This window comes from Theropithecus gelada, chromosome 13, assembly GCF_003255815.1.
Source record: "Theropithecus gelada isolate Dixy chromosome 13, Tgel_1.0, whole genome shotgun sequence".
Classification (NCBI taxonomy): Eukaryota; Metazoa; Chordata; class Mammalia; order Primates; family Cercopithecidae; genus Theropithecus; species Theropithecus gelada.
In genome coordinates, this window is record NC_037681.1 from 4,415,700 (window position 1) to 4,429,952 (window position 14,253).

General features: G+C 41.2%; 1 protein-coding gene and 1 pseudogene across 1 annotated transcript; both read right to left on the reverse strand.

The window, feature by feature from the left end:
* Nucleotides 1-1,391: 1,391 nt before the first annotated feature.
* Nucleotides 1,392-3,987, reverse strand: IL36A (interleukin 36 alpha). Its single transcript, XM_025354886.1, has 4 exons — nt 3,567-3,987; nt 3,361-3,474; nt 2,711-2,850; nt 1,392-1,604 (listed from the first exon to the last, which is right to left on the reverse strand). Exons 1-4 carry the CDS (start codon nt 3,574-3,576, stop codon nt 1,392-1,394), a joined length of 477 nt encoding a protein of 158 aa, XP_025210671.1. The 5' UTR covers nt 3,577-3,987.
* Nucleotides 3,988-13,503: 9,516 nt separating this feature from the next.
* LOC112605390 lies at nt 13,504-13,933 on the reverse strand (annotated as a pseudogene).
* Between the last annotated feature and the right edge of the window lie 320 nt (nt 13,934-14,253).

Sequence of the window (14,253 nt, forward strand, 5' to 3'; positions counted from 1 at the left end):
AGGGAAAGGCAGAGGAGAAACAGTTCTACTTTTTTGTAGGAACCATGAGAAATGAAAAGCTCAGGGAGCGCTATGCTGTCACCAGGAAAAAATGTAATCTCTAACATCAATGTGGTCACTCAAATGCTGAATGGAAGAAGACATCAGGATAGGATGAGGAGGTTGGGGCAATGCCTGCACGGCCCTGGAAGTCATCAGTGTGCTCAGCAAAACAGTATTTCCACATCTTCCTACAACACTTAGGGACAAGTAAAAATATAGTGGAAAGTAAACATTACAACAGGACTACACAGATGAACTATTTTTGGAATCATAATTGGCAAGAAATAAAATTTCAACTAATATTCTGTAAGAAGAATACTTATTTCAAAATAAGAAAGGATTAAAAACAAGTCTTCAAAATCAATGTTCTCTAGATGAGTGGGAGCCATGTCAGTTTATGGTTTGTGAGTTCACAGGAAAAACTCTCAGAAATCCTTGCCGGAAGAGGCAGGGAGGGTTTTTCAGCTAGCTGTGCACCTGCGCTGTGCACCTGCATTGTGCACTGAAATATGGAGTGAAATTTCTATTAGTGAAGCACTATTTGTCCCACCCACCCCAGTAGTGAGGCCTGGAGAAACCCAAGTTTAGGAAGATACCACCTTCCCCAACAGTCCTACTGGTTCTTCTTAGAAACAAGAACCTTCATGTAAGCCTGCTTTACAAACTATAAAACTCCTTAGAAATGCAAGGAGTCAATATTACAACCACAATATTCCATTAAAGCCATTTGATTCATAAAAGAGCCACTGAGATGACAAAATTTTTATTTCACAAATTTAATGCTTTTGAAGTCCAGTGATAACACTTTAGATGAAAGCTTCATAAACCACAGCAGTTCTTCACCCAAGCCAGCACCAGCATATGTAACTTCACTGAGACGTAAGCCAAGACCAGGAGCGGCGCAGCTTTCTTTTCGGTCTCTTCTTTCTGATGGAACATTTATATCTGCTTCTCCTTGTCAAAATCCAAAAGGTCTTGATACTCCATCACAGAGGAATGTATCTGAAAATCCAGAGACCTGGACTTAAAATTCAAGAGTCACCACCCTCATTTTTACTTGGAGCATTATTAGCAAGTATGTTAAGTAGAGCTTTCTTTATTATTTTTGTAATGGTGCCACATTTCAGCCACCTACTCATGGTAAGGCCCTCAATTTCCCTGGACTATTTTCCACATGGCCCCAGGGAGGGGGACCAAGTCCAGCACTTAGGTCACTGCATGAATATATTGGGAGGCAGCAAGATATTCTTAGGTGGCAAGTCCAGTAACAAATTCTCTGTGCTCATTCCAGGCTAAGATTATACTAAGATTTTCTCTGCATGGAGACCAACCTCCAAACCCAACTGACCTTAAAACAGCATAGTTAACCCAAAGTCAGTAGTGTTGGCTTTCCCCAGTTCTTGGGTAAGGATGAGAGGACAGCCTCCTTCAGAGCTGACAGCAATGAACCAGCCAGGGAAGGCCACAGACTCGAAGGTGGAGTTCCTGCCACTCTGGCTATGGTAGAAGAGAAAGGACTTCACAGGCTCAGGTTGGTTGTACAAATCCATTATATCCTTTTCCTGAAGGGTGTGAAGGAGACACGAGCAAGAAACATACCGTTTGAATGTTTCACATTCTTTATACACTGATATTCCATGCCCAAGGATAGCATTCCCTACTCATTGAAGCAGCTTGGAGGCCTCTGTTTCATATTATGGGATTAAAAATCACACATCTTAAATTATTTTCTGTATGTTAAGATTATGGTTGAAACTCAGGCTACAAATTTCAGTGGCTCTTAATGTGAGGCTCTGAAAAATGTGTTGACATGAAAGTTTTTCAGAATGCAAAGCATTGATTGAGCCATTATATTTGTTGTTCAGAAACAGAAACTTAAAGAATATTTATGTAACAATTACTGTAAATTTCAAATTAAAACATAGTTATTTTCTGTCAGGGTTCTGAACCCTCAGCACTATTGACATTTTAGGCAAGATGATTCTTTGTTGTCAGGGTCTGTCCTGTATAATATAGGATGTTTAGCAGCATCCCTGTCATCTACCCAATAAATGCAAGTATCACACTCCCATCCCAGGTTGTCACAACCAAAACATCTCCAGACATTGACAAATGTCCATGGAGCAAAATCACCCTTGGCTGAAAAACACTGTTTTATATCTTGTCATCAAATTGAGTGTCTGCCTATGCTTGTTTAGTGAAAAGGGTCAAGAGAGTTCCTGTGGTACACAGAGGCCTGCTATAACTATCTTTTTTTAATAATAGAAAATTGTAATTATTAAAGTGTTTGTTACAGAGAATTATGTTTGCTCACTTAAAGTTGCAATGTATTTTTTGCCAAAAAGATGTTTTAATAAGTTCATCTACTTTGTGATAATTAACTGCTAAAATGTCCTTGCTGATTTTACTCTGTGTGTGTGTGTGTTCTATTGAAGTTAGACATCGTCCTTGCCAAATTAATAGTATTTTTGCAAATTAAAATAATAAGTCATTTCAGTAGGTTTGTTTCAAAACATCCCTGCAACTTTTCTTAGTCTTTCATAACATATACAACCCCAAGGAAACCAAAAATAAAAATGCATGAGCATAATAAGTACATTGTCTTTTAAAAGATCCTAAAATCTAAGTTTCCATCAAATAAATGGCAGGACCTGTCTTCCACACTCACCTTCAGCTGCAGTGTGGGCTGGTCCCCGGCCTTAGCACACATCAAGCAGAGATTGAGCCCATTCAGTCCCAGGTAGATGGGGTTCCCTCTGTCTTTCTCAAGGGTCTCCACATGTCGGCATGAGATTAAGGAAATAGTGACTGGGAACGCGATGTGAAAAGTGGTGTTCAGGTGCCATTTCCAGGGTGCTATCTCTGAGCTACAGTTTTAAGGGAATCTGCTAACTGACACTCACAACGCACTCACAGAGTGGTCACCTCGCCACCCACCACCTAACCCACACACCCATCCTATGTCTGCGGAACACTTTCCATTAGAAAAGTCAGTCTTTCATGGATTCAAAAACTGGTCTTCCCATAGATTACTCTCTTTTGTCCTACTCTTACTCCTTGAAGTATCTCAGAATATGTCTTCCACTGTTTATCATAGGCTGACCCTTCAGTCTCCCTTAAGCCTTCTCTCTCTCCTCTGACTTCATGACCATAGTCCCGGAACAACCTTATTCTCACCCTCTGTTCATTATTGTCTGTGAGATGCTCCTCTCTGTAGATATGCCCAGTTAACAAGCCCACTGTGGAATAAAGTCTGAGCACCACACACAAAACAGCACTGGCCAAAGGAGCTGCCTTTGGCAGACTGTGGCTACTCACCTGGAGACACACGGTCCTTCCTCGGGACTGCTATGAGGATCTGGTCCTGAAGAACCCACACCCGATGATTGATATCCTGAATGCTCACCGGCTGAGGCATTTCACTTTTTGACACTGTTGAGAAAGTCAAAATGGAAATTAGTAAGAATGAGAGCACAGAATATCACCCCCTTGTCAATTTTTCGCCCTTGCATGAGGATCTTTACCTTTTAGCATTGTGGTGGTGGTGTTTCAGAACTGCCAAGGATAGGAGTCCTTTTATGTGCAGACCGACCCCAGGAGAGGACCTGAGTCAGTCCCAAGCCACAGTTTAACCCTGGGTCAGAAGGAAGACTGGTGGCCAGCCCAGCCGGTGACCCCAGTCAGAATCTCTACTCCCAGAACTCACCCAGCACACTTCCTTTCTTGGATGCAGTCTACCTCCAGCAAAAGCAGCTGCACCTATGAATCCTGCTCAGCCCTAGGCCCAGGAACTCTAATATGACAAAGAGTGCCAAAGTCAAAGACCCAGAAGCAAGACAAAATCAGAGGTCACCAGACTTTCCAACATAGGCCACACTGATAATGTTATGAAGGACCCTGTATCCCTACCATTATGAACTATGGCTTCTGCTGCATTTGGGTTTTCTGACAGGCTGTAACAGGGCCCAGGCCTTTTATCCACATGGGCAAGGAAGGAAGTTCTGCCTCACTAGGGCTGGGACTGCCCAACACTCAGGATATTTTCTAGTTCCTGATGCCAGAGGATTTAGTGACTCTTTATGTGAACAGAGTGGTTAAGACTTATCCAAGCACCCTGAAAAATGAGGACATGCTAAGCTTTGAAGAGCAGGAAATATAGTCACAGATACTGAGTTGAGAAACATTATGGGACTTATTCAGGGCCAATGACTCATCTCTGATGCCACAAAATGAAACAATGGAATTATTCCTAAGAGTGGGAGCCCCCAGTAAGTGCACGGTAGACTGAGGAGGGATGGGTCTCTTAAAACCTCTGTAGCTTCTAACCAGTCCTGGTCCACAGACACTATATTCTTGGTCAATTTCAGACCAGAAGCACATTGACTCCAGTGACCCTCCTCCAGCTTCTCAGAGCCACTGTGCATGCTGCTTCTCCACCAAGGAGGTCTTACTGTAGCAAAGCCAGCTCCTGAGCACCCTAGTCACCTCAATGGACTCCTGATCACTATCCCTAGTATAGGTAGCGTGATGGTTAATTTTAAGTGCCAATTTGACTGGTTTAAGGAATACTTAAAGAACTGGTAATGTGTTAGTTTGGGGTGTGTCTATGAGGGTGTTTCCAAAGAAGATTGGTGTGTAAGTCAGTGTACTAGTGGGGAACATCTACCCTCAATGTAAGTGGGATCCATCCAACTGGCCAGGGGCCTGGATGGTGTGAAAAAGACAGAGAAAAGGTGATTTTCTGTCTCTCCTAGAGCTGGGACATTCTCTCCTGCCCTTGGACATTGTAACTCCAGACTTTGGACTCCAGGACTTAATATCAGCATCTTCCTGGGTTCTCAGACTTTCTATCCCAAAGTGAGAATTACAACATTGGCTTCCTAGTTCTGAGGCTTTAGGACTTGAACTGAGCGTGTTACCTGCATCCCAGGGTCTCCAGCTTGCAGATGGTCTGTCATGGAATTCCTCAGCCTCCAAAATTGCATGAGCTTATTCTCCTAATAAATCCCCTTTCATACAAGGGGTCGTCAAAAAGTTCATGGAAAATGTATATTATGAAAAAATTATGTGTGGATTTTGAATTATTTTGCACCAAAATAAACTCGTACTAACTTGTTATAAGATGTTTGAACAGGATCTAGTTTGAGGCACTAAGAAAGGTAAGACATCAGTTTGAAAAGAGCCCCTCTCAGAGCAACATGAGTTCTTCTAAAACTGAAGCAAGAACAAAAATCAAATTTATGGTGAAATTTGGGTGGACGAATGGTGAAATCATTGATGGCTTATGAAAAGTTTATGGGGACAATGCCCCAAAGAAATCAGCAGTTTACAATGGATAACTCATTTTAAGAAGAAGTGAGACAGTATTGAAACTAGCACCTGCAGCAGCAGACCATCCACATCGCTTTGCAAGGAAAAAACTAGTCTTTTTGTGCCCTAATTGAAGAGGACTGAACATTAACAGCAGAAACAATAGCCCATATCATAGACATCTCAATTGGTTCAGTCTACACAATTATAACTAAAAAATTAAAGTTGAAGCACGGTGGTGGCTCACACCTTTAATCCCAGAACTTTGGGAGGCCGAGGCAGGCAGATTACCTGAGGCCAGGAGTTCGAGACCATCCTGGCCAACATGGTGAAATCCTGTCTCTACACAGGTTTGTCAGTTGACCATGCAGAACCCACTTATACAAAAAGTCAGCCCTCTTTATCCACAGGTTCAACATCTCTCAGTGCTGGTTGGTTGAACCTGCAGATACAAAGCACCAACTCTGTGTGTGTGTGTGTCTGTGTGTCTGTGTGTGTGTGCCTAAACACACATCCTACTGATTCTGTCTCTCTGGAGGCTCCTGACTAATACAGCAGGGAAGGAAGCCTGGCTGCCAGATGCCCCAGTGCTCTGAGCTCACAGTACCTGACATTAGGTCTTCAACAAAAGGAAGCTGAAGTAATACTGTTGATGCTCTGCTCCACACCTTCAACAACCTGAGTTCACAACTGCTGTTGGAGATCCTAGCATCTGTCAGCTTCACACCTCTAGAGCTTCCATCTCAGGGGCAACTTCAGTAAGTGGGGAAAGAAACTGGTAGACAAACGTTCAGCCTCCCCATCCTCTGATACGATAACACTGAGGTTTCTCAGAGTTGCCCCATAATAGTAACAAGGTCACTAGCATTTTCTCTATTGGATTTCCTGGAATAACCCCCTAAATGAGTTCCCCACATCCAGGGTCTGCCTTGGGGAGAACCCAAACTAACCCAGTAGTTCGGTGTTCAAAAGCAAAATACTTGTATTCAAAAGATGTGCATTCAAAATCAGATTTCACAACTTTTGGAACTGTGTCCTTGGAGAAATTCTATCACATCCCTGATCCTCAGATGACTCATGTGAAATGCATTACACCTTGCTGGGCTGTCATGTGGGTTAAAGAAGAGCATGAAAAGTCCCCATAAGTGACAGCTTCCTGGAGCAACTGACCTAATGAGTCCCCTTTGTCTGTCACCAAGCTCCAGATTGACCTGTTTAGCTCAGTCAGCGTTTTTTGCTGTGACTACCAATAGATCATCTCGGATCTTGGCTTTTATGCCACTTCATCAATGACTTACCTGGCCAGCAGGAGAATTTCCTCCTGTTTACACCCTATCTCCTTCCCAGATATTCTTACTACATGGTATGATATAAAAGGCCATTAAAATTTCGTCCCAGGTAGCCCCACAGCCATCCCCTCAAGAGTGTGAAATCATGTATAGCCCAAATTTAAAGGTGTACCAGAAATCCCTGAGTCAAAATTAGAATTTGGAATCAAGCTGAGTTTATAAAGAGGAGCTCCCTCAGGTCTCCATTAGCATAAGATGATTTCCATACTCAAAGAAGAAAGTTCGGAGCCTATGACATCAGCCCCACTCTCTCTACACAGAACTGAACCCACATGAATATTTTGGGGGAAGAAGCCCAAGGTCCTTCCATAGATATGAAGATGTAAACAGCCAAAATATATTGGTTTGGATGCTGCACATATGAATGCAAACTCATTTGTGACAACAGCTAAGATGTAGGTCCTTTAAAATTCTTATTTCATCCCATAGATACTTGGAGCTCTATATGGCCTGGGTACTTAGGCCACAGTGCCATCAATGGAGGTGGTGAGTGCTGTGGAGATACCAGATTGTTCAGGACCTGTACTTATTTCTCTCTAGCATGGAGGAAACATCCTTTATAGCCAAAAGGGTGAATGCTCCTGAGAAAAGACACTGAGCCAAATACGATGAAGGAAACTTCTCGCTCTGCAAGAAAAGAACTCCACAGGAGTAAAGCTTAGAGTTGCAGCCTTATCTCTCTCTTCAGCTATCCAGAACTAGACCTGTCTTGGGATTTCATTCCTTTGTCCATTCCTATCTATCCTTCATTACTCACTTCAAGGTTTAATATAGTCACCTCTACCCTGCAAATCTTTCCCAAATCTTATAGCACAATTTCTACCTTTTATTTTGGCTACTATTACTCATGTATTGCCTAATCGTTAGATAAAATTGTCCTTGTTGTGTACATCTTTAATACTCAAGGTATACTTTATGGATGATACACTGGCATTATTTTGAAGCTTGCCAAAAATTCAAAATCTCACGTCCTACGGAGACCTACAGAATCAGGATCTAAAATAAAGGAACAATAAAAGCACAATATGCTCTCTGCTGATATAGTACACCTTATGCTCAGTACTGTAGTCACACCAGCACAAAAATAAGGAAGTCAGTGCATAGGGTTGGGGCTGGGGAGGTGACAAGCTCATGAAATCTAGATTGCCTTTCTCCAACCTCTGAGAACCATGGAGAGGACTGTCTTGGCATTGAACAAAGGAGAAGAGGGAAAGAAAAAGAAAAGAAGCCATTTCTGGAGGGTCGTGGCCAGGAACAGACTCTCACAAAGATTTTCACACTGAATACTCATAGCTTCATTGAGCTAAAAACACTCAAACTGTATTTGATTTCACGTAGGTGAAACTCTTTCCACAAGAAGCAAAAAGAAAGTCTCTCTAGAGGAGGGAAGAGTCACTTACATACATTTTCAAAGGCACAAGTCACACATAGTTAAAGATTACCAGGCATATGAGTAAACAAGGTCACAAGAACAACAAGAAAAAAGAAACAAAGTAAACAAAACAAGATAGCAGAAACATACCTACACAAACTTCAGATTTTGTAATTTTTTTACACACAGCTTAAAGCAACCATCCTAACCATGTTTAAGAAACAAATGACAAACATGAAAATATTTTTCTAGAACAGAAAACTATGGAAGGTGACAGATTTGAAGGAGTCAAGCAGAACCTCTATGACTATATAATAAGTAAATTAAATTAAATAAGCCAATAGCTATATTTAGCAGTAAGCATCACACAACAGAAAAGAGAATTAGCAAATTTGAAGACAAATGAGAAGAAATCAAGATTGCAGCACAGACACAGGAAAGCAGAAAAATACAGAGGAAGGTGGGAAAATGTGGAGAATAAGGTGAGAAGATGTAAGATATTGATTGGAGTCCTAGGAGGAAAGATAAAATAAGGCAGAGTAATTATTTAAAGAGAGAATGGCTGGGAATATTCTCAAACTAATAAAGACACCAATTCACAGTTTCAAAAACCACAATAAATCTGAAATAACATAAGTTTTTTAAAGATTCACTTCCAAACACATTAGATTGAAATTTTATAAAACCAAAGGCAAAAATTAAATGTAAAAGTAGCCGATAACAAAAACTCACTACCTTCAAGGGAGCAAAAGACTGACAACTGACTTCTCAATTACAACAATGAAAGCCAAAAGACAATAGAGTGATATCTCAAAATGCAGAAAGGAAACTCTTCCAATGGAATTTCATATGCTGCAAAATTTCTTAAGTTTTTCAGATTAAGGGCAAATCAAGAACGTTCTGAGACAGAAACTATATCAGGCCCCTCCCCTCTTGGAAGGAAAGCAGTTTGTCCTTACAGGGATGAATACATAGTCTCGGTGTGGGTTTGCTCTCCTACACTCAGAACCTCAGCTGTAACCACTATCCAGGGCCCTGTGGAATCCCATACAATACAACATCCAACCAGGGACTCCAAAACAACATAGCATCTAACCAAAACACAAACCCTATAGTGAAGGAAGAGCCGAAACAGGTCCATGATCATTAAGTGAACTTAATGGTATACTAGTACATTTTTAATAACTGCCTCTCCAGAAAAAAAATAAAAGCCCTGATTTGTAGTATTTGTCAATTTCCTTGATGTAAATACTTCTATAATGGGCAATTTCAAGCTGCCAACCAACTCAAAAAATCCTGAAAATGTAGTAATTGACCCCTCAAAGTCAGTATAAGCCTGCTCCACTACTTCCCTGGACTCACTGGTCAACCCAAAAGCAGCAAACATGATGGAGCATTGAATGGCCTCCTGGAGGTATACCTGGAACACCATGTAAGTGGTAATACTGTGGAAGGATGGGCTGCCATCCATCAGGATGCAGTATATGTAAGAGGAGGTATAGCTGCTTTTATATATGAAAACAGGGAGGTATATGTGGGTAATATTTGTGGAACCCAGGTGATCCATTTGGACACCTCTTGGTATTCCCTTGACTAACTAACTGTGAATAGACATGCAGTAACCCCAGCTCAAAAAGTATATGACTGCCAGAGTGAGGGGTTTGATCACATCCCCAGGAAAGCCACTAAGACCTGCCAAGCTACTAGTTGAGGGTAAAGGAAATTTAGAATAGACAGTGGAGACAAAAGATGATAAGAACAAACTGTTGGCCCCACTATAGAAATGGGTGCTGTAGTCCTTTCACTAACATTCCTCTGCTAAGTTTCCCTTCAGGTAGACACCCATGGGAAGCATGGAGGATCTGCTCCCAAACATATATAGAGGATGGGGTCCATGCGGCATAAGAGTGGATTGTGAGCATGGAGGTGTGACTCTCAGACTTCCCTTTAAGAGAACCTGTAACAAGGAGAACAGTTGGAAGACAACCTCAGCTGCCAAAATTTTGGGTTCATGGCAGTGCTCCTACCAAGAACATTCTTTTCTTGGACTGCTCCCAGCCAGTGATGGCAGCCTTTCCTACTGATGTGGAATGCCTTTACAGACAAGCTTTTGCTCTAGGGCTCCCCCATGTGCCAGGTTGAGACTTTCTCAGAGCTTCACAGGTACACTGCGGTCTGATGCTCTTCCTACCCACTCCTCCTTCCTTCTCTCTCTCTTTCTCTCTCTCTCTCTCTCTGACAGAGTCTCGAGATGCTCTGTTGCCCAGGCTGGAGTGCAGTAGCATGATCTCAGCTCACTGCAGCCTCCGCTTCCTGGGTTCAAGTGATTCTCCTTCCTCAGACTCCCACGTAGTTGGAACTATAGGCACGTGCCACCATGGCTGGCTAATTTTTGTATTTTTAGTAGAGGCGGGGTTTCACTGTGTTGGCCAGGCTGGTCTCGAACTCCTGACCTCAAGTGATCTGCCTGCCTTGGCCTCCCAAAGTTCTGAGATTGCAGGTGTGAGCCACCACACCTGGCCATTCCTTTTCTCTTTTCTGTCATTGGTGTCAGCCCTGCCTCACAGTCTGAATGCTCTCCCTGCCTACTCCTGATCCCTTTTTTGCCTTTCAGGCATGTCCTCCATTGAATCTCTTAACATCTTCTCATGAAAGCACCCAAACTGACATGACATATCACCATGAATCCCAAGAATGTGAATAAGCAAGATGTAAAAGAATACATACAGTATTATTTCATTTATATAAAGTTTAAAGCATATACAACTAAAGAATATCTATTTTAGGAACGTATACATAGATGGTAACACTATAACGAAATTTACGAGAATAGTTGCCATCAAATTTAGGATGACAATTACATCTGTGGGAAGGAAGAGAAGAGGATAGAATAGAGGATGGGCATACAGTTCTTCTAAAATTTCTAGTTTTGTTTGTTCAGCTGGGTGATGAGTTTATATAGGTCCCTTTTATTCAGGCCTTGGATATATTTGTTACAAATATTCCTTCTTACCTACTCAATATTTATCTTATACCATAGAAAGAAAATGGGTTCTAAAGTAATTTCCTGGATTTCCTGGAGATGATCAGGACAATACAACAATAAGTATTATTGTTTATTGTCTTTTAACTGTTTTTGATATTTACCTCCATATTTATTTGAGTTTATTGCTATTCTTTACTGAGTGTTTACATAATCTCATTACTTCATTAAATTTCTATAGAACCTTTTTAAAAAGCCATATGTAAATCTAAAAAAACAAAATAAAATAATAAATATTTAAAAGACAGAAATAAATCAGACATCAGCAATAAAGATGAAAAAATAAAGTCATTTATATAAGAAAGCCAGAAAGTCTTTTATCTAAATCTTACAGAAAGAAAAACTAAAATAAAATCCTTTATGACCATTTTAAGTGTAAGTATACTACATTAAAATTTAAAGACATGGACCCACAAAGAATGAAAACATGTAGTCCCTCTGCATAGACTTGGATTCCAATCCAAGGCAACATCAGAGCAGGGTCCCACAGGCAGAATGATGGTGCATCCTTCCAGTGCAGAAAAGGACGGTTGCTTTCTCAGGCTATGGCCTCCAACCCATTGGTAAAATTGACAATCACAATTTGCTTAAAACAGAAAGAGTATTAACAACAAAAGGAAACTATCTTAAATTCAAATATCAAGGGGTAGACAACTTACTTGAAAATAGTTCACTCAAAGACCATGAACACAGCCTGAGTTTTCCATATAGTACAACAATGAATTTTTTCATCAATCCTCTTGGCTCTGCTATTTTCATCTCCAGAAACAAATGCTTCACATAAACGTAGTCTGTTTTCTCAGGCTTCAAAGTCTTGTTAAAAAACAGAATAGTCATTATTTCCTGCTACTTAGAGAAAACCAGTTTTTACTCTTTTAATTGTTTTTGATACTTGCCTCCATTTTTCAAAGTACTATGGGCGTGTTGCTACTTTTTTATTTTTCGGTTTGAGCCATTATGTGTTAACATCCTTCCATGGAAAATGGTTTTAATTATCATACACAGCTCATCTAACTCACTACTACACACACACACACACACACACACACACACTCTCTTTCATCCATGCATTCTTCCAAAATGTTTATATCATGATTTTGTATAGCGTATACACTATTGCAATATAAACATTACTGACAATTAGGCCACATAGTAAATTACGATTACATTTTGTCTCCTGAATAACTTAATGTTTTCTCTAGAATTAAGAACTGCTGGGGGGAGCCAAGATGACCAATTGGAAGCAGCTACAGTGTGTGGCACTTATGGAAAATAACAAAAAGGGGTGAGTAAATACAGCATCTTCAACTGAAATATCCAAGTACTCATATTGGAACTGATCAGGGAAACAACTCAACCCACAGAGAACAAAGGAAAGCAGGGCGGGGTGACGGTCCACCTGTTAGCGACACAGAGACAAGGGAATCCCCATCCCCCTGCCAAGGGAAGCAGGAAACCACACTTCTCCCATGAATCTTTGCAACCCTCAGATCAGGAGGTGGAGTGAGCACACATTACCGGGACCTGGGGTCTGACACAGAGCTGCTTGAAGTCTCTGCTCAGCAGCTGCTCAGGCATGCACAGAGACCCAGGACTTTTACATACTCCACTAGGTCAGGTGCAGTGGCTCACACCTGTAATCTCAGTAGTTTGGGAGGATAAAGCAGGAGGATCACTTGAGGCCAGGAGTTTAAGACCAGTCTGGGCAACATAGTGAGACCTGCCCTCTATTAAAAAAAAAAAAAGAAAGAAAAAAAAAATAGCCGAGATTTGTGTTGCACACCTGTGTCCCCAGCTATCTGGGAGACTGAGGCAGGAGGATTTCTTGAGCCCAGAAAGTTGCAGTGAGCCATGATTGCACCATTGCACTCCTCCAGCCTGGGCAACAGAGTTAAGACCCTGTCTCAAAAAAAAAAAAAAAAAAAAACTCGAACAATAATAGCGGTTTAATTCTTCCTTTGGCATCTAATAAAACTGGTCTTTCTCTATAAAGTCTACTATGTTGTTCTGGTTTAGTTTCAAAAAGTATAAACACACTGAAGTTAAAACATGAAGTATTAAGAATACAAGATGGCATAGGGGCCAAAAACCGTGAATGAGGGAGTCAACAGTATGGCTTATACGACCCCCCACCCCGCAACCTCGGCCACCTCATACTTCCCAGAGGCACACTCAGGAAGCCACTGGCAGCCACTGCTCAAGGCTGCTCCAAGATTACATGTCACCTGGACCTAAGAGTGACTTGAAACAGCAACCTAACCCACCACCAAGCTGGGCTGTTTTCTCCAAAGGAATTCCCAACTGCCTTCTCCAATAGAATTTCTGTGCAAGTCAGCCACAGACCCTGTGGGGACATAGTTTCTCCAAGCAGCAGTAATGTTTAGAGATTAATACTGAAAGCTGCGCTTTGTCTGGCTACCCTCAAGAATCTGCTACAGCTCCTCATCTTCAAACCACCTCTCCAAGCTTGAGATTAGAGCCTTGGACTCCTCAGCAGTCTCTGGGCAAAGGTTAGCCAAACAGACCAACTTAAATTTATGAAGCTTTTTCTGGAGTAACAAGCTACAAATACTGGCAATGGTCTCTCTGTTTTCAAAACCACTGAAACAGCCTGTGTAGTTTCTTTGTTTACACAAAGACTTCTGAGAGTTCCTGTTCATCCTCTGCACTCTCGTTCTATTGCTTTCGATGTTCCAGAAGCACATGAATTTCTGAATTTAGAAGTGTCTTCGCTGTTTCAAACTCTTCAGGAAACATGAGCTGTTAAGTGTCCTCCTCTACATTGCCAGCCTGCGGATTGCTGCCGCCTGCTGCCATCACTGTGCCACCACCCACATCCTTAATTTCTTTTTATTGCTGAGTAGCACTGAATACACCACAACTTGTTTATCTATTCACTGCTTGATGGAAATTTAGGTTCTTTCCAATTTGGGGATATTATAAAATTTTATTTGAGGATGTGAACTTTTTATACAAGTCATTTTCCTTCAATTTGCTTTTAAATCACTCAAGAGAGAAATTTACAAAAGTAAATGTCAAAAAACAGCAGGAGGTATGTATTTTTACATATCTCTTTATTTCTATAGAAGCACATAGATCATTCCAACCATGATTAATTTGTGTCTTTTTACACACAA